Source organism: Ruditapes philippinarum, unplaced genomic scaffold (assembly GCF_026571515.1).
Source record: "Ruditapes philippinarum isolate M1 unplaced genomic scaffold, ASM2657151v2 ctg2267_1_1_1_1, whole genome shotgun sequence".
Lineage (NCBI taxonomy): Eukaryota > Metazoa > Mollusca > Bivalvia > Venerida > Veneridae > Ruditapes > Ruditapes philippinarum.
Window position 1 is genome coordinate 72,337 of NW_026852227.1, and position 26,827 is coordinate 99,163.

The window sequence follows — 26,827 nt, forward strand, 5'->3', positions numbered from 1 at the left end:
CACAAGAACTTGTACTCTGCATTTCTTGATTTTTGAGTTATTGTCCTTGGTTTATTTTCTGACCCATATCTGAGTGAGCAATTCACATTCTTGGGTGTTTGTAGTTTACTCTCAGGATAACAGAAGATAGCCACTTTGAATTTACCAGAGCACAGTTTGGCCACCACACTGTTCCTGCAGATAAGCTACCCGAGTACTAGACATAACTACTTGGTGTTTCAGATCCTGGCAGTTTAAGCCCCTTTGAATTCACCAGAGCGCAGTTCTGCCACTGCATCACATAATTATACTAATTCTTTATTATATAATAGAATATGTATAATTTAGTGTTTTGATTTTTATTCCACTCTGAAATCAAAATTAGATTATAGTTATAAAGTGGCATTATAAAACTGACATGATGATACAAGGCAATACTTTAACATAAATAAAAAAAGGAGGTAATTATAATTAACAACATTGACATGTTGTTTTATTGCTGTAAATGTAAAGTAATTGCTTCAAGCTTAAATTCCACTTTGTTATAAAATAGAACAAGAGGATGTTTACAAACAAAAATAAAGACTTGTATTCATTTTAGTTCAATAAAAATCAAAAGTTATTCAAATATTTTGTTATTGATTATACTTAGCAACGATTTCTGTTGGAATGAAAACATTGACTATAGGCGTATTTATCTCCTATACAAATGGGATTAATTAATGGCGTTATCCTATAAGTGCTATTTGGTCAATATTAAAGCGGGGAGCTGGAATAGACCGGTATGTTCACCAGTCTTCGTAACCTCTTCCTAATATAACACAGTAGCTACTGCCACAGTTATAACACTCACAGAGAATATTTCTGATATAGATCATACTGGGATATGATGTTATAACTATATGATCAGTCACTTTCATAAGAGACAAACACAATAAAGCTAGGAATATTTCAATTTCCAATGAAAACGGAAATATGATGTGAGAGATACACAGGGATTTTTCTATATATAGGTTGGAGAATATTTTGTGACAGCTATTAACTCAAGTTGTACAATTCTGTGTGTGGTGTTGCGATTTATTGTTTGTGTTTCTGTAGAAGCAAGATTCTGGAATTAATGTTTCTAAGTTTGTATTTTAGAGGAAGCATAGTTTGTTCCAATATAACATGTAATAGTTTGCATTCACTATATTTAAGAACGAGCAAAGTTTATTGGTTAATTACTAGTAGTAAATGAGTTACTGGAATTTGCAAAATTGCATGTTTTTGTCTCGCATGACTATTTGCTGTTTAGAAATATGCTATAAAGACGTGTTTTTTTGTACTTTTATCTGAGATATTTTACAATCTCATCAAGTGTATTCTTTAGGATTAGAACATCATGTTAGCTGATTATTCCTAATTAATACTATAAGTACTGGATTTTTATTATATCTGTTTCTACAATTCAAATGGATTAGATAAACCTCATTACAGCTACTTATTTAATTGAAATATATAATTTAATGAATTAATATTTAATTATAAATTGGGTTCTTAACATGTTAATTTAGGATTTAGAATAAAACTGCTCATTATAGATACTATACTATAATAGACATTCCGTCACCTATTATATAATTATATAGGTAGTAAAAATACATTGTTTATCAGTTGTTAATAGCACAAGCCTGCTATGATTTGGCCAGGCACCAAGTACAAGAATTTACTTGTTAAAACTCCAGAATTGTTTACAGAATACATAATCAACACTAATTGATGCTTTAACAGGCCATTAGTTTGTTTTCATATTTCAAATCATTAGTTGCCTATTTCAGTAGAATAATAAACTGTACATGATTATCATTTACCTCATTATTATCATCACTGTTTAACATAATTGCATTAAAATCATATTTTGCAATTAAATATAGCTTTAAGGTATTAAAGTAATTTTATTTGTATACAAGTTCTTTTAATTTAATCTAAAGTCTGATAGAAAATTCGTGCCACCTGTTATAAGTAATCTATTAGTTTTAATTACATTTTTTAACTTGGTTACCTGTGGAAAAGTTTCATGTTTCTGTTTCCTTGAACAGTGTATGGTTTACAACAGTTGCACCAAACAACATGTAATGATTACCTGGAGTATTTAAGATATAGAGGATATTGAATGAGTGTAAGTTCAATACTGAATTTATTGCACGAGTTGAATAAAATTATATTATGCGAGCCTCTGGCGGGCATAATATTATTTTATTCAACGAGTGCAATAAATTCAGTAATGAACTTACACGAATTTAATATTCTATTTATCACATACCCAAAATAAAGACAGTTAAAGTGAAATAAGAGTCATTTTTCATCGACGCGCCTATAGTATAACGCTAACATTTAGCGCGTCTTTACACTATGTTTGTATAACGCTAATGACGTCACGTCAAAATATATGCACGGCCGTGCAATACCATATTTACGGAGTCGCAAAATCGGCACGGGTGTGTGATAAAAACCGTTATAATACCAGACCTACTTGAGTTATATTAAAAGTTTAGAGCTTGCAAACTCAATTACAGAAATTCCTCTTTAACTATCTGTTTAATGGACTATCCTAAATGAAAACAAGGGTAAGTCCAATATACTTTACAAGGTTAAGTCAAATATGCTTTACAAAGATAAGTCCAATATACTTTAGTTTAGGGTAAGTCCAATATACTTTACAAGGGCAAGTCCAATATACTGTACAAGGGTTAAAGTCTAATATGCTTTACAAGGGTAAGTCCAATATACATTTCAAGGTTTAAGGCCCAATATACTTAACTAGGTTAAGAACAATTAATTCTGTATCTAAATCATCATTATGAGAGAAGAAGATTTAAGGTACATATACATGTAATCCTTATAATGCTTGCATTTCATCAAAGTCATCAACTTTTCGAAGCTCTTGTTTCCAGACAGTAATTTGTTTTCTGCAAATAGTAAATATTTATCTTTAATTCTGACTGTATTTAAATTCAGAACACTTTAAAGATTATCATCAGACTTCCATCATGCAGGAGAAAACATCATTAGTAAATAAATATTTGTGTTTTCCTTCCTTTGATGCTAAAATCCTTGAGTGAATGTCTAATTATTTATATCTACTTAATTGAATCAATGAGCCTTGCAGCTAAAGCATTGAACAAATACAAGCAATGAATGAGTGGTGTGGGAGGAATTGAAGTGGAAAATGGCTGCTTATTTCAACAAACTATTACTTGGAATAATTACTTTTGAAGCATGCTCCTTAAAGTCAAACATTTTGCTATTTGTCATAATTTTAGTTGATTTGTTTTCTTGAGTGCTCTAAAATTGAAAACAATGTCTTTTTGGTGGGGAAAGGACTGTGGGGGAGCTTTAATTACCACCAGAAAATGACAACAGAAACAATAAAAATCAATTGCAAACACTTTTCTAATTATTTATATCTACTTAATTGAATCAATGAGCCTTGCAGCTAAAGCATTGAACAAATACAAGCAATGAATGAGTGGTGTGGGAGGAATTGAAGTGGAAAATGGCTGCTTATTTCAACAAACTATTACTTGGAATAATTACTTTTGAAGCATGCTCCTTAAAGTCAAACATTTTGCTATTTGTCATAATTTTAGTTGATTTGTTTTCTTGAGTGCTCTAAAATTGAAAACAATGTCTTTTTGGTGGGGAAAGGACTGTGGGGGAGCTTTAATTACCACCAGAAAATGACAACAGAAACAATAAAAATCAATTGCAAACACTTTTCTGATCCTCTTACCTGTAAAACTACCTGCAATTAATTTTATATGATGATGATATTCATGCTTTAAACAATATATATAAAAAAACTCAAAAATGGTATTGAATATAAAAAAATGCCATTTTGATCCAAAATAAGTCACTGTATATACGAGGTATGATAAATAAGTTCTCAGCCCGATATACTTCTAGCCACTACACTGACATTTACACACGATATGGATATCTTATTGAAGATTACTGACCGAGTTACACAAGATGCACACAGTTTTACACAGATAAAGTACACTTTGATTATTAGAGGGGTCTGTCATTTAGACCAAATGGTGAAAGTTGAAATCAGGGCCGTCATTAAGTACCTCTGTAAGAAAGGGATGTCCCCCAAGGAAATCAATCCATGAAGACTTCATGGATACCCTTAGGAAAGAGTCTTCTTCCTATAGCACTGTGAAAAAATGGGCTGATGAATTTAAGAGGGGCAGGGAGAGCAGTGGAGGTGATGAGCAGCCGCCCAGGCCACCAACGATGAAACTGCCGAAGCTGTGCACAATCTGGTCATGTGCGACAGAAGCTGTGACCTTTGAAGCATTGCTAGTGAAGTGGTTCAGTTCAGGCATGCTGACTGATGTCTATGGCATGTCAAAGGTTTCAGCTAGATGGGTTCCCAGACAGTTGACTGACGACCAGAAACGGACCAGGCTTGACATTTCAAAATATCTTTTGTCTCGTTACGAGGATGAACCTGATTTTATCTACTGGATCGTAACTCAGGATGAAACAAATTGGAGTTATAATTGTAATATTCCCCTCTAAATATGAACAACTTACTGTATGTTTGATAAACATTACAATATTCCCCTCCAAATATGAACAACTTACTGTATGTTTGATAAACATTACAATATTCCCCTCCAAATATGAACAACTTACTTTATGTTTGATTAACATTGCAATATTCCCCTCAAAATATGAACAACTTACTTTATGTTTGATTAACATTGCAATATTCCCCTCCTAATATGAACAACTTATTGCATGTTTGATTAACATTGCAATATTTCTCTCCAAATATGAACAACATACTGTATGCTTGATTAACATTGCAATATACCCCTCCAGACATTTCAAGATATCTTTTGTCTCGTTACGAGGATGAACCTGATTTTATCTACTGGATCGTAACTCAGGATGAAACAAATTGGAGTTATCACTTCAATCCAGAATCCAAAAAACAGAGCATGCAGTGGAAGCACCCTGGCTCAACCCCTCCGAAGAAATTCAAGAGGGTGCCATCAGCAGGGAAGATGATGGCTTTAACTTTTTTGGATAGTCAGGGTTGACTATCTTAGTGAGCAAGGTTATACCATGAACGGTACATACTATGCGGAAAAATTGAGAAATCACACGTAAAAGAGGGGCAAACTGACTTAAATTTAAGAGTTCTGCTCCTGCACGACAATGCGCCAGCTCACACATCCCAAGTTGCGATGGCTGCTGCAACTGACTGGGGCTTTGAAATTCTTCCCAATCCCCCATATTCTCCGGACTTGGCCCCCTCTGACTTATACCTGTTTGCAAAACTGAAAACCAAGCTTTGTGGTAGAAGTTTTGGAAGCAATGAAGGTGTCATGGAGGTGGTCAATGAGTTCTTTGAGGACCAAAATAGAGAGTTCTATTTTGAAGGGTTAAACAAGTTGGAGTAAAAGTGCATTGATGTAGAGGGTGATTATATTGAAAAGTAAGATCATTAGTAAAAAGTGGGTTGTCTGACTACCGGAAGTACCTTAGGCCAAGAACTTTTTGATCAATCCTCGTATGTTAAAGGCAAATAACTGTCTAATTGCTTCCACTCAACAAGCTTATATTAACAGTTAAAAAGATTTTTGACAGGATATTAATGGCCATTTATAAATGGTTATAATGAAATATAACCCAAGCCTTATAATTACTACAATTTATATATGGCCATATAACCTGTCAGGAATCTTTATAACAAATTTCAAATACAGTATTGTTTTAAGAGAATAAAAAAGAGAGATTTTTTTCATAAATTGACTGCAGCAGTGTATATAAAACTATATAACTACATTCCCGTCCAAATATGAACAACTTATTGTATGTTTGATTATAATTGTAATATTCCCCTCTAAATATGAACAACTTACTGTATGTTTGATAAACATTACAATATTCCCCTCCAAATATGAACAACTTACTTTATATGTTTGATTAACATTGCAATATTCCCCTCAAATATGAACAACTTACTTTATGTTTGATTAACATTGCAATATTCCCCTCAAAATATGAACAACTTACTTTATGTTTGATTAACATTGCAATATTCCCCTCCTAATATGAACAACTTATTGCATGTTTGATTAACATTGCAATATTTCTCTCCAAATATGAACAACATACTGTATGCTTGATTAACATTGCAATATACCCCTCCAAATATGAACAATTTATTGTATGTTTGATTAACATTGCAATATTTCCCCCACCCCACCCCCCAAATATGAACAACTTATTGTATGTTTGATTAACATTGCAATATTTCCCCCACCCCACCCCCCAAATATGAACAACTTATTGTATGTTTGATTGACATTGCAATGTTCCCCTCCAAACAACTTATTGTATGTTTGATTAACATTGCAATATTCCCCTCCTAATATGAACAACTTACTGTATGTTCTTGTGCAGACTTTGAACACACATGTTTAAGTTAACCTTCATGTAAACCTTCATGTTCCTTAAGAACTTCAGTTAATAATGCTTTAAATATCTCTTCATTTGTCTATGGCCATTCAGATTTCTATCAGTACTGTAACATGCAGACTTAATAAATAATGTTTATATATTATTTTCCTATAATCTTATATTGTTCGCATATTTACTGAAATTACTGTAGAATTTCCTAATTTAGAACTTCATGCATGCTTGCTTTATGTCTTATTTGATTCCTGTCAGGCATGCAACATGCAGGCTTTATGCTTTATGCCTATTATTTGCATGAATACAGTAGAACTTTCCTTGTGTAAGATTGCTAAAGAATTTCAACAAGAATGTGCTATTGTCTGTATGTTTACATAAAAATTATTAAATTATTTTTGGGCAATTATAAATGAGCCGCGTCATGACAAAACCAATATAATGGGTTTGCGACCAGCATGGATCCAGACCAGCCTGCGCATCCGCGCAGTCTGATCAGGATCCATGCTTTCGCTATCAGTTTCTCTACTTGTTATAGGGCTTGTAAGCGAACAGCATGGATCCTGATCAGACTGCGTGGATCCATGCTGGTCGCAAACCCATTATGTTGGCTTTGTCATGGCGCGGCTCATATCTTTATTTCTATAATTTTACCTTAGAATTGCTCTTATATGATCCTCTGAAAACTTAATACATGCATGTTTTATATGTCTAAATATAATTGTTTATGTACACAAGATTCCTTTTCAATGCTTGTAAGTCTACTACATGTATTTTGATTTAAATTTCTCAAACCTATGATCAATCAGCAATGTATTTTATAGCTTAAATTTACTTTATGCAAGACTAATTTCACAGAACATGCATGCTTTGTGTTTGACATTAATACTTGAAACTTAAATGCTAAATGTCTCAATTGTAATGCATCTGAATATGCCTCCACTTAATTCACTGAACATTGTAAATTTCAGGCTTTAATAATCATTTTTTTAGTATGTACAAAATAATGAGAGCTCTGCCTAGCTGTTTATAAACTATATATCTGTTTACTGTGTGATGGCTGGTAGAGCAATATAGTAGTTCAATTATTGATAACATTTCATGTGAAACAGGTGGTGCAGGAGTTCTGTGAGAGGAAAAAAGTGTTCCATTTTTATTTTCATAAAAAAAAGAAACATTGAAGAGGTGTATTATATAGTGAGATATTTTTAAAATATTGGATAATCATGGCAAGTAAAGACACAGGTGAAATTGTGGAAATGAATGATGGACATAGGGAACCTTTGCAGCGTAAAAGTACTGATGCGTATGACAGGAATGCTGATCCAGGGCCCGGATATATTACTGGTGAGTTGTTTCACTTCTGTCTGTCCATCTGTGTGTCTGCATAGGTTATATTTATATAATAATATATTCTAGTGGCCTTGTATGTATCCTTTCAGCTTGTTTCAGAGCTAATATCAAGAGGTTACAAAATATGCTTGTCTGTATTAATTAATTCAGGTCCACAATTTAAGGAATAGGATAATCATTTTCTACAGACTTTATTTAGAAAAAAGAGCAGTTGAAATACTGTGCTGTAAATGTTATCTGGAACTTTGCAAATGTTGTGGGTTCTTCATTAGCTAATCCCCATCCCCAGTACAAACAAACTTTAATACCATTATAGCTTCATGATGCATTATCAGTCACAATAGAGTAGTTGACCTGTTGCACTTATTTTAGAAGCTGCAACTGTAAAAATTTGTTTATAAGGTTTAGTATGTAATAAGCTTGATTGGTATGATGTCCACTCTATGTACTGCCTTTTGTTAAAATGATTTAAAGAAAATTATTTTGATCATATACATATATAATTATTGCTTATCAAGTATGATATACATTGTAGTAGATAAATATTAAAGGCTCCACCTATAGAAATGATATTTGTAATATTTATTTTATGTTCCTCTTTTTTTTGTCTTTAAGAAGCTTCTTTTATATATAGACATTTATTAAAAATTTGTAATGACCATATCTACTGAGTAAGTTATTTCTAGAAATACACTCATGAGAGCTGAAAATGAAAGGGAATAAGACATTTTGAAATACTCATTACTGAAACCAAACTCATTAATGAAACCAAATGAGAATACTGTTTGAAGAATTTACTTGATCTATCAAAGAATGTTATATTTTTGAAGGAATCACATTCAATAATGTTATTAGAATAATGTCATTCATTTGGTAAACCACATGGTGGTATGTATGCCCCTTGATGCCTGCAAGTTAACATGTCTGCAAGATATAATTGAAATTAAACCACTAGCTCTGGAACTGGAAACTTTTAGTTGAAATAGAAGAAATTGTGGTCTTTTTTGCATATTATAAGTTTTGCCATTTGCAGAGTTACTCATATTTTACCATTTGTGAGAAAAATGATTGCCATTTGTGATAAAATTTTGCCACTTGGAATTATGTCATTTGTAATAAAAAAATAATTTTTGCCATTTGCAATTTAGAATTATGCCTTGCACAGTATAGAATATAGTACTTATATGCCATTTGCTATATAGAATCCTACCATTTTGCAATTTATACTTTAACTTAATGCTACATGTATTTGCAATATATAACTTTAATATATACCATTTGCCATTATGCTATTTGCAATATGTAATTAACTACATGTATGTATGCCATTTGCCGTTATTCTATTTGCAATATATATGCCATTTGCTATATAGAATCCTACCATTTGCAATTTATACTTTAACTATGCTACATGTATTTGCAATATATAACTTTATACCATTTGCCATTATGCTATTTGCAATTATGTAATTATTAAAAATAACTACATGTATAATTATGCCATTTGCTGTTATGCTATTTGCAATATATAACTATATGTCATTTTCTATATAGAATCATACTATTTGCAATATATGACTTTATACCATTTGCAATTATGCTGTTTGCAATATGTAACTTTATGTCATTTGCAATATTAAAATTAATTAATAGAGAATTATGTCATTTGCAGAATAGAATTATGCCATTTCTAATATAGTATAATGCTATTTGCAATAAAAGTTTAATAATGGATTATTCATTTAGCAGTAAAGAATTTTCATAAATTTAGTTTGTCAACAGTTACCACCATATAAAGTTTTGCAATTTCCATGATTTTTGCAAATAATTTTTGAAAAATCCTTTTTTACAAAATTAACAAATGTTTCCCATTTAACAAATGAGAACAAATTTCCATTTATCAAAGAAGAAAATTGTAACCATTAACCCTTTCCCCCATGAGCATATTGTGAAAAATGGCCATTTTCACTGAAAAGCCTCCTCTTACAAGTTCAAACTGCTATGAAACTATGAAAAATGCTTCAATACAAATCAAACTTGGCACAAATGTTGACTGGACCATTACCTCTGTAACGACATGCTCAGTCTTAAATTTGCTGTTACCATGGCAACGAGGGGACATCTCAAAATTGCCAAAAATCACTATTTTGCCTCGATTTTTTCCATCAAAATTTATTTCAAAGTGCTGCAACTTCTCAAGGGATTGAGATAGAGTCAAAGGCTTTTCAGCGTTGGTTACACGTTACCTTATGATCGACCTGGGGTCATTTTAAGCCTCTCACAAGTCCAAAATTTTCTTGGCGATGAGGGGGACTCCGCCCCCCCTTCAAACCCCCCAAACGCACATCCCCCTTCTGGCAACACCCTGATGTATCTTTTGGCTGGGTGGCGGCGCCGAAAAAGTGCTCACTTTTTTTAGCAACATTTCTCAAACTAAAACATGTGTTTGGGGCCCAAATAAGACATTTTTTCACTATTTCAGGCCTAAAAAGGGGGGGGGGGCGAAAGTGCGTTGTTTCGCGTATATATGAGGTAAAGGGTTAAGTGGGAAAAATTATTATACTTTATAAGCTCTAATGTAAACAACTTTTAATCATATATAGGCAGAACTGAGAGGGTCAGCAATCTTTTGCATTGTTAGATAAGATGTTTTTGTCTAGACAATAAATATAATGTAATTTTGCCTGTTACATTACAGCCACAAATGTTCAAATTGATGGCAATTTTGTAGTGTTATGGTCGTCTACTGATGAACATAAATACAATGAAAATGTTCCTTTCCTTGGTTAATGTTTATAAGAAACTGAAATTTCTACAACTTCTTTTAGTTCTTCCACTTTGTCTACAGTTACATAATAGAGATATAGGCAGAATAAAAACTTTAAAATAGAATTTTAAAATTTAAACCATGTATGGTCTTAGAATATGATGACAGAAACGATCTTAAAGAAAAAAGATTATTGTGACAATTAACTGTAGCATAATTGTCTTATATACAGTCTTAGTTGCTTTTGGATTGCATTGTGAGTTATTGCCCTTTATTGAAATATGTATAATACATTTGCTGTTAGATAACCTGGCAGCCTTTATACATGTATCATTGCCTTCAAGAAAACAGGATTGTTAAGACATCAGGTTACAATTCTTAATCTTGATAATTGAATTTGATTTCCATACAATCTTGTTTGATTTCTTTGTTGGACTGTGAAAGTTCAGAGAATTAAAAGTTTGGTTATTGGGGAACTGATGATTTTTGTATCTGTGATCCAATTTGCTTCGATTGCTGATGATACAGACTTAAATTAAATGTTCGGGTAATGTTGCTTACTGCACATGTGACTTTCAATTTCTTGCGAGTGTTCCTCATTTCTTTCATATTGCTAGTGATCTTCCTTATACTCTTTTATATTTACATTCTTGAAGTTTGATAAAATGTTAATAAAATATATTTTAAGAATGTTTTTTTTGCACAAGTTTTATATGTTGTTAACATATACATTTACCTATAGAATACCATTTTTTATCTAAATTTGATCCTAAGAATGTCACTTTTTATGCCAATATTATAACATCACTCAGTGTCTGAAAAAGTCCACATTTTTATATTGCATAATGTTTAAGATATATCACTTAAAGAAAACTAATAGTGGATAATGTTAATGTCCCTTAGTTAATGCATACAGTTAATGTTAATATTAAATGCAACTTTTGTATGCTAAAATTGACATTTATTATGTTATAGTGTGGACATTTCCATTAAAGAAATAGAACATTGTACAGCAATGTTAGTTCCAGCCATTATACCAGGTTGAATGTCTTGATTTCCATTTACAGGAAAATATATTGATTCAGATTTCTTTACTTTTCCTCTCAGAGAGTATAATTTAAGACCATTAGATCCCCTAAGTGACCATTTATATTACACTCTGGCAACAGAAACTCTTATGATAAATCATAATGACAAACAGGTCTTGGAACAAATTGTGTTGTTGAGATGATACCTGAGATTTCTTCAAGCAGTTTGATGGCAATGGTGGTGGCATTGGGGATTTGGTGACAGCATAAAGGGGAATTGTGGTGGCATTGGGGATTTGGTGACAGCATAAAGGGGAATTGTGGTGGCATTAATGGAAATGGTGGTGGCATTGGGGAAATGGTGGTGGCACGAAGGGGAATTGTGGTGGCGTTAAGGGAAATGGTGGTGGCATTGGGGAAATGGTGACAATATGAAGGGGAATTGTGGTGGTATTAATGGAAATGGTGGTGGCATGAAGGGAAATTGTGGTGGCATTAAGAAAAAAGGTGATGGCATTAAAGGAAATGGTGGTGGCATTGGGGAAATGGTGACAGCATGAAGGGGAATTGTGGTGGTATTGGGGAAGTGGTGGTGGCATGAAGGGGAATTGTAGTGGCATTAAGGGAAGTGGTGGTGGCATTAAGGGAAATGGTGGTGGCATTAAGGGAAATGGTGGTGGCATTAAGGGAAATGGTGGTGACATTAAGGGAAATGGTGGTGGCATTAAGGGAAATGGTAGTGACATTAAGGGAAATGGTGGTGGCATTAAGGGAAATGGTGGTGTCATTAAGAGAAATGGTGGTGGCATTAAGGGAAATGGTGGTGGCATGAAGGAGAATTGTGGTGGCATTAAGGGAAATGGTGGTGACATTAAGGGAAATGGTGGTGGCATTAAGGGAAATGGTGGTGTCATTAAGGGAAATGGTGGTGGCATTAAGGGAAATGGTGGTGACATTAAGGGAAATGGTGGTGGCATTAAGGGAAATGGTGGTGACATTAAGGGAAATGGTGGTGGCATTTAGGGAAATGGTGGCAGAATGGTGGTGGCTTTATGTGAATTTGTGATAGGAACCTTATGGTGGAGAGGATTGCATTATAATTTGACTTTCAAAGGGATTCAATATTATTGATATATATCTACGTACCTTCTGATAAAATTGGTTAAAACAAGATTAGAAACCAAGACCAACATAGAGTTCAGTTGTTTTAGTTTGAATAATTTTTATTAATTTTATCTTTTCTTTAATTTAGAGGAATTGTTCTCATAATTGTAGGGGAAAAAGGAATTATATTATCTCATTTAAGTTTTCAGAAATGACAAAAGAATAAATATTGATTAAGCTTAAAACAGTTCCTTTGAATTAATTATTTACTGAATAAAATACAGTTTGAATATATGAAGCTAAAAAGATTCATTTCAAAAAGATGTTAATTGTACTGTTTTTTTTTTTTGTTGTTGTTGTTTTTTCTTTGTGTTATGTCGCACCAACATAGTTGAGTTAATATGGCAACATTCCAGTAAAACAGGTGCAGGAAGACCTCAGGTGCCCCTTTATATATAATTTTAAGCACCCGAGTAACGTTCCATAAGCTTAAAGTGGATTATGAACATCCTCACTCGAAAGAATCTAAAGTCTCAGTGGGGATTTGGACTTACAGCAGTGAGATGGAGGCAAGTGGTTTGAAGTCAACAACCATAATCACTTTGAGCTACAGACACTACTCTAAATAATAAAATATCATAAAAAATAATTCTTCAGGAATATTGGTAAAAGGCAAGATCAGTTATTTATATATAAATTCATTAATAAAAAACTTTTTTATTTTCAAACTTATTTTTTGTGAACAGAAATTAAATTTTAACAAGCATTTCAATATAAATGAAAAGAGATTTATGGCCAATTTGAAGGTGTTTTAAACAGTTTGTCATTAATCATTCATGTTATACATTATTTGGTTTTTTGTGTCGCCTCTACGGAGTAGTGGCGACATATAGGGATCACTTCTCCGTCGTCTGTCTGTCCATCCGTCCGTCTGTCACAAAACTTGTCCGGACTACTCTTAATAAACTACTGTGCAATTTTATCCAAACTTTACAGGAATGATCAGTACCAAGTCTAGTTGTGCATATTGTCAGCATTTTCCGGTTCAATGATTTTTGTCAGAGTTATTGCCCTTTAATAATTTTTATTTTTAAAGTTTGTGCGGACTACTTCTCTTATACCACTAATGCAATTTCAATGAAACTTTACAGGATTGATCTGTAGCTCAAGTCCTTGCACATATTGCACAGGTTTTCCGGTTGAATGATTTTTGGCCGAGTTATGGCCCTTTGATAAAAAGGTGTTTTTTTCTGTGTGTTGCCAGATACACAAAAGCTTGTCCGGACTACTCCTCATAAACTACTGGTGCAATTTTATCCAAACTTAAGAGGAATGATCAGTACCAAGTCTAGTGCACTGTCTGTCTGTTTGTCTATCACAAAACTTGTCCCCGCTACTCCTCATATACTACTGGGACAATTCATCCTAACTTTACAGGAATTTATGTCGCCACTACTCAGATCACTGTCTGTCTGTCTGTCCATCTCTCACAAAACTTGTCCCAACATGAAATTGGCCATCATGAGGCGACACATGTGATCACTGATAGCTCTTGTTAAGGAATATACAGTCACTTTCTGCGTGTTGTGTAAGGACATTGACAATTGAAGATTAATGTTCTTTATGTCTAGACCACTATTATAATGTGATAATGACACAATTTCCCAAACGACTTTCCCTGAGATTTACAAAGTTATAAATGTAAAAGAAATAATGGAGATTTGGGTCTTTGTGTGACTGTGTCTGTAGTATATGAAATGCTCAATTTTTGGATTAATCAAGATTTAAAATAAATGATTTAATCATGGAGACAGGCACGTCTGGTCATCTGCATGGATTTTGCAGGCTGGTCTTAGAATATGAAAGATGACAAATACAATTTGATCAAGGTTTTTTGGAAAAGGTATTGCTCTAATACAAGTCAATAAAATCTTAAAGAACGAGAATGATCTACACTATGAAGTGCCAATTTAAGTATGGTATTCCAAATGGTATACAAAAATAAAAACAGTCTTTCAATTATTGTAAAAGGTTTTTGATGTTATATTGTTATTGTCCTTGATTAATTGATATGTTGACCTTGAATAAGCCTTTTCTATGACTGATATTGTTTGCTCTGGAGTGATAAAATACATGAACATTTTACACATATATAGTTGACCTAAATTTATAGGCCAGTTTGAAAAACAAGATGTGCATCCCCATTATATTTACTCAGTATGTTCATGAGATATTTTGAAATGTACAACATCTTTAAGCAGTTTCATTGACTGATACTCTTTTCTAATGTGCCATATTATATAAACATATATAAAATTACAAGATGGTTCCAACAAAAATGATAAAACTAGTTTAATTGCTAAGTATGGGTAAGAGTTCGTATTAAGACGACCGTAGGGAGTCTTATCGAACTCTTACCCATATAACTGCAAATCGGCTCTTACAACTTGATATCAGATAAAAATATAGAAAGTGTCACCTCTTTAATTAAGCATAACATTATTTTTCCCCAGCAGTCACGTACAAACAAGGATGGGTCCAATTACTTAAACTGGCATGGAACAATGAGTTTTCAACAATACCTAGGATTGTTAATGCAATTCATTCCTGTCATATGAAACAAAATAATGTTTTGCTTACTTTTTCTAGAAAATATAAACAGTCAGCAATTAATAATTGACATTTTTCTTAGAGTTAAAAGGATATCAAAAAGTTACTGTGTTCTCTTTTGTCTCTGCGAGCTGAGCTCCACGTGTATTATCTATGTAATAAATTTGAATGTATCCTAACATTGCTACAGTGCTATCAGCCTTTTTAGAAACACCTGACCTGGCTAATTAAAATATGCCAATCACAATTTTCACTATCAGCATTGGTTTCTTCATGAAAAAGCTGAGTTACACTAATTACTGCCGAGTAAGAGCCGATTTGCAGTTATTTACAGTAAGTTGGATAGCTAAGGCAACCAAATTTTATACCCAAACCAGTGCTCTGGATGAAATCATCTGTGAATAATGTTTATAAATACCTTGTGAATGTGAAGAGTGTAATCTCACTTATGTAAGCTTTCCCAGAAGTTTTGATTTCTTGAAGCTTCAAACTTTCAAATCTCAAGATAAATGGAATGAATTCAGTAAATTATGATGCAGCTGGGTCAGCAATAAAATAAGAAAACTTTTAAGACATGAATTAATGCCCCATAGTTGGATTTTATGTGCAGGCCTTAAAATTGTATTTTAATTAATTTCTAGAAAAAAATCTAACAGTTATTGTGCCTTTGCAAGATAACAATGCTACAGGTACTAAATATTTTTTAAGCACTCTATGGCTTTCTTATATAGAACTATATTTTAGTATCTATAAATTTCCATAGATTTCCTGGGAAATTATATATATTTAATAAAATAATGAGGAATATCTATAATATTTCATAATGTGACTGATATATATTGTACTGGAAGATTTATATTTGGAATAAAGATATACACAAATGTGTATTTTATCTAAATATTCTGATATAAATATGTAATATAAACCCATTAACATTTGATATTAAGGACGCCTGTGGTAATGGTATCTTTTAATGTGTAAATGATATTTAAGTATAATTCTCATTGCTTTTTTGTGATGATGTGTTTATCAAATACTGACAGTTTACCAATTGAAAAACAAATAATTCTGATTATTTTCTAGCTACTATCTTGATAATAATGTTTTTATATAATAGCTCAGCAAATAAAAGAGCTTCACTGATATCCAAAAGTTGATAAAAAAATATAAATTACTACATACATTATCTGGGTCATTTAAAATGGAAAAAGTTACATAATAATGCAAAACAAAAAGAACTTTATATGTTCATGCAGAATTAAATTAATTTATACCAACAAACAAATGACTAACAAACAAATGATGCCAAAAAACAAATGATTCCTTAATACAACAAACAAATGATGCCAAAAATCAAATGATTCCTTGATGAAATCAAATGATCCCTTGATACAACAAACAAATGATGCCAAAAATCAAATGATGCCTTCATACAACAAACAAATGATGCCAAAAATCAAATGATGCCATAATACAACAAACAAATGATGCCAAAAATCAAATGATGCCATAATACAACAAACAAATGATGCTCAAAATCAAATGATGCCATAATACAACAAACAAATGATGTTAAAAATCAAATGATGCCATAATACAACAAACAAATGATGTTAAAAATCAAATGATTCCTTGATACAACAAACAAATGATGCCAAAAATCAAATGATTCCTTGATACAACAAACAAATGATGCCAAAAAACAAATGATTCCTTGATACATTACAAACAAATGATGCTCAAAATCAAATGATGCCATAATACAACAAACAAATGATGCTCAAAATCAAATGATGCCATAATACAACAAACAAATGATGTTAAAAATCAAATGATTCCTTGATACAACAAACAAATGATGCCAAAAAACAAATGATTCCTTGATACAACAAACAAATGATGCCAAAAAACAAATGATGCCATGATACAACAAAACAAATGATGCTCAAAATCAAATGATGCCATAATACAACAAACAAATGATGTTAAAAATCAAATGATGCCATAATACAACAAACAAATGATGTTAAAAATCAAATGATTCCTTGATACAACAAACAAATGATGCCAAAAATCAAATGATTCCTTGATACAACAAACAAATGATGCCAAAAAACAAATGATTCCTTGATACATTACAAACAAATGATGCTCAAAATCAAATGATGCCATAATACAACAAACAAATGATGCTCAAAATCAAATGATGCCATAATACAACAAACAAATGATGTTAAAAATCAAATGATTCCTTGATACAACAAACAAATGATGCCAAAAAACAAATGATTCCGTGATACAACAAACAAATGATGCCAAAAAACAAATGATGCCATGATACAACAAACAAATGATGCTCAAAATCAAATGATGCCATAATACAACAAACAAATGATGTTAAAAATCAAATGATTCCTTGATACAACAAACAAATGATGCCAAAAATCAAATGATTCCTTGATACAACAAACAAATGATGCCAAAAAACAAATGATTCCTTGATACATTACAAACAAATGATGCTCAAAATCAAATGATGCCATAATACAACAAACAAATGATGCTCAAAATCAAATGATGCCATAATACAACAAACAAATGATGTTAAAAATCAAATGATTCCTTGATACAACAAACAAATGATGCCAAAAAACAAATGATTCCTTGATACAACAAACAAATGATGCCAAAAAATCAAATGATTCCAAGATACAAAACACAAATGATGCCAAAAATCAAATGATGCCATAATACAACAAACAAATGATGTTAAAAATCAAATGATTCCTTGATACAACAAACAAATGATGCCAAAAATCAAATGATTCCTTGATACAACAAACAAATGATGCCAAAAATCAAATGATTCCTTGATACAACAAACAAATGATGCCAAAAATCAAATGATGCCATGATACAACAAACAAATGATGTTAAAAATCAAATGATTCCTTGATTCAAAAAAACAAATGATGTTCAAAATCAAATGATGCCATTATACAACAAACAAATGATGTTAAAAATCAAATGATTCCAAGATTAAAACACAAATGATGCCAAAAATCAAATGATTCCATGATACAACAAACAAATGATGTTAGAAATTAAATGATTCCATGATTCAACAAACAAATGATGTTAAAAATCAAATGATTCCTTGATTCAAAACACAAATGATACAAAAAATCAAATGATGAAAATGCAATGATTCCAAAAATCAAATGATTCCTTGATTAAAAAACAAATGATACGAAAAATCAAATGATGACAATGATACAAACAAACAAATGGTGCCAAAAATCAATTGATGCCTTGAATCAAATCAAGCAAATGATGTCAAATATCAAATTATGACATGGTACCAACAAACAAATAATGCCACCTTCAAACAAAGAAATGATGTTATGATGCCAAAAAATAATTATGGTAAGCAAATAAATGATACCAATAAAAAGTAATGTCATATGATACTGACAAACAAATAATGCTAACAAACAAATGTCAGGACATCAAACAAAATTAATGATATCAATAAAAAAAGTAATGACTGCACTTAGTGTTGATTGATTTCTGATTTATATTTTATTATTAAATGTTCAGCTGAGCGATAATTTAATCATATTTTCTTTAACTGCTGAGAAACTAACATGAGAGGAACACATGATGATGTGTAGATTTCCCTGGAGTATCAATCATAATAATTTTGTTGTGAAATTAAATTTAAAATGAAATTGAAACTGACTTTGTTAAAAAATTGTATACCATTAATAGCAGATAGCTATTTCAATTAAGGAAATTTCTATGACTTCCCTTATATTGAAATTATTACAATATAATGGATTGACATTTAAACTCTGAATTCATTAATCCCAAATGAATAATATTGTTTTTAAACAAATTGTAGTAAATGATATTTCTTCTAAATGAATAGCACTATGATCTATATAAATCATAAATTGTAGGTCATGACCTTGACCTTAATGGCTATAATTATAAGGTAAATTATAATTATAAATTAACATATAATTTTATCTTGTCTGTATCTATATACAACATGCCTCTAGATTCATGCAAATTTTCATGAAAGTTAAGAACTTGTTTTATTATGCCCCCGCCATATAATGGCAGGGGCATATAGTGTTACCCTGTTCCGTCATTCCGTCATTCCGTCATTCCGTCCTTCCGTCATCATCAGTTTCCGTTCATTATCTTAATAACCCTTGCACATATTGAACTCAAATTTGACATATGGATATGTCATGAGAAAATACAGGTCAAGTTCGAAATTGGTCATGGTTCGATGATTTTTGGCAGAGTTATGCCCCTTTTACATTGAAAATAATATGAAATTTTCAGTTTCCGTTCATTATCTCCCAAACGGTTCAAAACATTCAATTCAAAATTGACATATGGATATGTCATGAGAAAATACAGGTCAAGTTCGAAATTGGTCATGGTTCGATGATTTTTGGCAGAGTTATGCCCCTTTTACTTTGAAAATAATATGAAATTTTCAGTTTCCGTTCATTATCTCCCCAACGGTACAACACACCCAACTCAAACTTGACATATTGATATGTCATGAGAAAATACAGGTCAAGTTCAAATTTGGTCATGGTTCAATGATTTTTGGCAGAGTTATGCCCCTTTGACTTTGTAAATAATATGAAATTTTCAGTTTCCATTCATTAACTCCCTAATGGTACAACACATTCAACTCAAACTTGACATATGGATACGTCAAAGGAATGCGCAGGTCAAGTTCAAATTTGGTCAGGGTTCAATGATTTTTGGCAGAGTTATGCCCCTTTCACTTTGAAAATAATATGAAATTTTCAGTTTCCGTTCATTATCTCCCCAATCGTACAACACATTTAGCTCAAACTTGACATATCGATACGTCAAAGGAATGCGCAGGCCAAGTTCAAATTTGGTCATGGTTCGATGATTTTTGGCAGAGTTATGTCCCTTTTACTTTGAAAATAATATGAAATTTTCAGTTTCTGTTTATTATCTCCCCAACAGTATTAAACATTCAACTCAAATTTGACATATTGATACGTCAAAGGAATGCGCAGGTCAAATTCAAATTTGGTCATGGTTCGATGATTTTTGGCAGAGTTATGCCCCTTTCACTTTAAAAATAATATGAAATTTTCAGTTTCCGTTTATTATCTCCCCAACAATATTACACATTCAACTCAAATTTGACATATGGATATGTTTTTGGAATGCGCAGACTAAGTTCGAATCTGGTCATGGTTCAATGATTTTTGGCAGAGTAATGCCCCTTTCACTTTGAAAATGATATGAAATTTACAGTTTCTGTTCATTATCAACCCAACAGTGTTACATATTCAACTCAAAATTGACATATGGATATGTCAAAGGAATGCGCAGGTCAAGTTGGAATTTGGTCATGGTTCGATGATTTTTTGGCAGAGTTATGTCCCTTTCACTTTGAAAATAATATAGATACATCTTAGGAATAAGCAGTTTAAGTTTGAATTTGGTCGTGGTTCAATGATTTTAGACAAACTTATCTTTCCTGAATGTTGGAAAAATTTTGAACTTTCAGTTTCAGCACTCATACTTTTGTGGAAATGTATATAGCCATTATGTTGGCTACAAATATGCAATATGCTATTTTTAAAAGGTTAAGACTGAATAATTTCAGTGCCTTGAACATTGTATAAAAATGGTTAAGACTGAATAATTTCAGTGCCTTGAACATTGTATAAAAATGGTTTGTGTTAACATTGAAATGTTTTAAGGGCTTTGAACTTAGAATGAAAAAAATAATTTGTGCAAACAAATTTGGAACTAAATATTATAACATTTGAAATTTTGGCTGCATGCGGGGGCATCCGTGGCATGATGACACATTTCTAGTTAATACATGAATTTAAGTTTAAAATATTTAAGTGAACATTTTAGAAAGTGTTTTTAGTTGAAATCTACATAAATTACATAAAATGTATCTAAACTAAACTTTTGTTTGTTAGATATAATGTAATGGGGGTCACAAGAAGTCCAATTAGCCAAATATCTTGTTAAACATGGATTGTGAATATTAATCTATACATTTCTTAAATTCTTAATTTATTTTTAATGCCAGTCCACTTGGCTATCCATCCATCTCCTGCAGCGAGTGTCACGTGGTGTCAGTTCATTTATGTCAGGGGTATCCATGTCCTAGCTATGGACATATTTATTTTTAGTTTTAAGTTTAATTGTTTTTTGAAACTAAATTTGCTTACAGGAATCAATTTCTTTCAACAAGCAGAGCCCAATGTGCCTGCCAAGATTTGATGCTACAGTTGAGTAGGCAAGTGATTCCAGGCTTTTTCAATACATGAGTGTGACCATACATAGTCACTCACCTTTTGATACTTCATTATAACAGAGACAATTATAATATGGTATATAGATTCTCTGATACAATCAAATAATTTCAAATATATATATAAGCAGAAATCCACAGATATATTCATTCTTAAAGATCCAAAACATAACTTTCTGAAGAATACATATATAAAATTTTAAAATATATAATTGAATGCATTTGGCATAATTATATTTGGAACAAGGAATCATCAAATGACATAAAGATACTGTAAGTAATGTTAATGATGGCTGCATTTGATTCAATAACATTCATGGTGCCGCATAACATCATATTACCATTGTATAGTAAACATTTTGTGCTTCACCTACAATGTCAAAGAAAAAAAAGTTCTAATGTTTTAAAACATCCCCTTGCTGTTGATGCCAAATTGTATTGTTTATATCTGCTTCAAACTGGCTTCTGTTTCTTCTCTAACAATTGTTCCTGATTTTACAATAAATACAAACCACCATGGCTTGTTCAAGTACACATTTATATGTGATGTTTATGTAACTTATCGAAATACATGATATATATATTCAGAGAGAGAGAGAGAGTATCTGCAGTATTGTAAGTGAATTCTCGATTTGGTTAGTTTGATGGGCATGCTTGATTTAATGACATCCTAGTTTGGCTGGCATTGATTATTCATATTTTGTGGTGCTTGTGGGGCAAATAGGAAATGATTGACTGAGAGCTCTGTCAGAATGTTTTTCTATGCCAATCTCTCGAAAATTGAAAATACAGGCCTTGGTGTTATGTGTGCTTCTCAAAAGAAGTATATTTAAGACCAAACATTGTATGTTTTGCTTTTTGAAGAGACTTTAAGTCTTTTAAGATTCTAAATAGAAGAGAAAATGGTCAGGAATGATTAAGTAAAAGGATATAAAATATATTGATTTCAAACATGCACATAAACAGTGCTGGCACACATCAGAATAACAAAAGCAAGGTTACAGCCAAAAATAAGCATAACAAAAAATAAATGTAGAAAACTGTCAGTTTGCATTTGTTACATGTTGTCATGCAGATAAGTGAAATTTAAAGAAATTGTTTATAGTTTTCTGCTTGACATGTGATTCATTTTGTGTCATATCAGGACCATGTTGTATGACCATCTTGATGAAAGTATTATCTACAGTATACAATCCTTGTATAAAATATTGTGTGTTAATTATATGGAATGATATTGAGGTAAAAATTACAGTATTCTGGTGCAACTTGGAACTCCATTCATTACACTGTTGCTAACAGGGCATGCAGCAACATATAGATTTATTTTGTACACCATGAGGTAACAGTTCCATCAGATATGACTGGTTATCTGATAAAAAGTGCTGACCTTACATAGATCAAAGAGATGGTTACATAAATATAAGGTAGACTGGATTATTGTTGATCAAATATTTGATGAAGTAATTTGATTATAGTAACAGGGAAGTAACAAATACTTTTTGACAAGTGATGATGAAGATTTTGATTGGGATATCTAATGCTTCAGTTAATTGTATTTGGCCCCACAAATATCTGCTTTCTTGGTTTAATACAAAATGAAAAGAAATGTTGTAAAATTAGATTGTTATAGTTAAGGCTGTTCTTTTTCCCTGTTTAATGGTCATGGCATTTTAAATATTATGTACAGTAGCATGTTTCATGCAATAAGAAGTCATTGGTTAAAGTGTCAAAATAAAAGTTCTGAAAAAAAAGGCAATAATTTATGACTTGATTGTTGTACTGGGTATCTCTAAACCATACTACTTTAAAATTGTACTTTAAGGGATGACTGAGGTCAATTGATTCCACTGTGGTCAATTATCTTATTTGAAATTCTTACATAGATTATTTGGTGAACTAAAAAGAAAGAAAAAATACAAAAAGTTAAAAAGAAATATACTCAGAATCAAATTGAAATTCAGAAGTGTTTTTGCAATTATTATACAGAGTATTTAATGATCTGAAATTTATGCACAATTGTTATTGTTTCAGATTTACATCAAATGGAATACATATCTCTAGCATTTCAATAAATAAATTCTTAGAAGAATCTTATTTTAAGTAGCTTAAATTCAAACAAACAAACAAACTTGCATGTACATGTATTTAACATAACAGCTATTAATAGAATTAAACAATAATGCTTTTCCTTTCCAAAATGGGAGTATCTAGACTTTTCGCTTCCATAGTGATAGTAAACTACTAACTTCAATATATTGCTTTTCTTGTAAGTAAGTATAATGTTTCTCTAGTGGTTAATAAAATATATAACTATAGGCTTTTGTTTCCACTGTGTATGAATATTTCTTGAATGCATTTATCTAGAAACTGTTGTTTTTAATGAACACTAGATTTACAATTATAATATTATTTCCATGGTAATTTGCTATTTACAAATTAATATCTAAACAAGAGTGTTTGATTGAAATATCAGAAGTTAATATAATTTCTGAATATATTGTTCTGCAAGGTTGCCCCTGGCAATGACTGGTTGTTTGATTCATCAGATATTATTCTCTTGATACAAAATATTATAATAATATAATAACAATTAGGCCAAACAAATATAAGTCTTTAGTTTTTCCCATAGAGTTTATGTAAATGTGTCCGTCCATCTATATATATAAATACATACACATTCAAAGGTGTCATGGAAATAAAGTTTCTGTCTCACTGTCTACATAGGTACACTACAGTGTATTCTCATGATAGAAATAAATTCATAAACTAGTTATTCATTGATTTTGTAACCATTTAAATGGTGCAATTTAAAAAAAACAACTAATACAAGAAACTTCATTTCTGTAACTTTATATTTTTTCTTTGCTGTCAACATCCCACCAATTGTGAGATTCTGGGCTCATTATTGTATATACTGGATGGATAAAATTTTCAAACAGACTAGAGCTTATATTATATTATATAAAATAAATAAGCATCAATGATTACAAGGGTGTAAGATTTAATTCAGTAGTTGAATTGTTTTAATGTTTGATAGACTAGTATTATAAAGAATATAGTTTGTATATTGTGATTTAGAAATCATAGAAGCTGGACATACATTATAGAATGTTTTCAAAGTATAAACATGTTTTGTAAATGCAACCAAAAAAACTCATTTGCTAAATTTTTTATTCTCAAAAATTAGTGTGACGGTGTTGATGAGTAAACAATATTTTTTAGTGTGAATATTATAAGTTTAGTGTGAGTGGAGTGAAAACACATAGATTTAGTTTCCTTGGCCTATGATTATAGTATATAATGACCATCCTGCCATATGATAGTGCTTCCTTAATATTTATTGACAAGAATTGTTTTACTATATAATCTGACATTACATACAGGTGCAGTGTTTTGTTTCTTAGTTATTCCTTGGAAGTTTCTAGCAAATTATATACAGATTTGTCTTATTGTTGTTGAATTTTCTTCTATCTAAAGTTTGCACTAGGAGAGCTTATTGTTTGTTTAATCATATTCAATTTTATGAATTTTACAGTTGGAAGATTCAGGTGCCAATTTGATAAAAATCAATGATTGAAATGGAATTTTGAAGTTAATGTGCAAAAAGTTGGTGCAGGAGAAGTTTCATATGTGTTTATGATTTAAATGATAAAATCTGAGTTGCTGGAAACTTTAATTTGTGCCAAAATTTGATTTCTGTTGACTGGTATCTCCTGTAAATTATGTTGAAAAGATTATTATACTTTGATTTTCTGTGATTTTTTTTACAAGTGTTTTTTTATTTTTTGTACTATCTGGATTGCTGTTTATCATTCCTCAACAGGTTTTTATTTGAGAGTGCTATAATTAGAATGGGTGATATTGAAAAAGGTAGGTCTGACCTGGTAGTGTTAAATTGATATAATTACTTTGTTATTTAAAAAATAGAGAAAATAAGAATAATTTGGCAAGTTGGGTTCAGGTTACTAATTTTTAAATTGATACCATTGTTTGTGGTCAGCTGATTCACATACTAGCTTTTGATATGAGGCAGTGATATTGCCCATACATAAAATAGCACAACATGTCTACTGGGGCTTATTTAAATGATTAATTGATTCATATAAAATAACTTATAAAATATACATATGTATGATAGGCCTTTAATGATGATGAATTCAGATCTATGTAACTTGATAAAACTTAGGTTAATATATTATTTCTGATCTTGAATTTACCTGAAATGAGAATTTAATGTTTTTTGCTGGTAAAAAAACAAATTAAATCTACTACATGTTATTAGATTTTAATGACATATTATATGACCAATTACATTAATTAGCTTACATGACACAAGCAGCTAGGTGAGCATTTATATATACTAGTAGCTAACATGTATCTGTTTTTGGTCACCTTGTCCAGTGCTATATACTTGAATCAGTTTATGAACTTGGCATGAAGATAAATGTGGGCAAATTAATTCATAAACTGTTCATGAACAACACATGCTGGTATTGATGTTTATGAACTAGGTATGAGCAATTGCTTCTTAAGTCATGGCAGATGTTAAGCAAAGAAGGTTCAGAAACCCTTTTTTAAAACTGTTGATGTATTCATTTATTGAACTTTAGATAAACATTTCATGAACTACAATGTACTGGTATTAATATTTCACGACTGAATTAATTCATTCATCACAATACATCAGTTTAAAAAACCTTTATAAAATTGTTATACATGTAATTACCAAATTACAGTAGAAATTGCCCTTTTTCTGAGAAAAATGAGGATTAATTCATAACAAACAGTAGCTATACATCATATTTCATAATCACCCAACAGAAATAGAAGATAGTCATTAACATGCAAAAAAACGTTTCATTTTGTTGAGAGTCCCAGGTTTTTATTTTTCTTTAAGATAATGTTATCATTCATCATTTAGTAGTTACAGTATTGATCTGTCCACTAGCTGGTAGGGACAGAGCAGACTCACAATATTAACTTATAATATTGTATTGAGTAAAGAACAGTCAGAACACATGTTAACATTATGATTGATATATTATATTTTCAGGAGGTCAGGATCAAGACTCAAACAATGGTGGTCTTGGTTGCTGTGGGTACATTCTGTGGTTCTTGTCAATGCTGGTTGTCTTATTAACCTTGCCAGTTTCTTTGTGCCTTTGTATCAAG

General features: G+C 31.3%; 1 protein-coding gene across 1 annotated transcript; it reads left to right on the forward strand.

Moving 5' to 3' along the window:
• Window positions 1-629: 629 nt before the first annotated feature.
• On the forward strand, window positions 630-26,827 carry LOC132753132 (band 7 protein AAEL010189-like; the record flags this gene model as incomplete). The annotated part of the gene is given in 3 exon segments (XM_060743571.1): window positions 630-992; window positions 7,422-7,797; window positions 26,709-26,827. Coding segments are annotated over 2 exon segments (240 nt in total), but the record flags the coding sequence as incomplete, so codon positions are not given.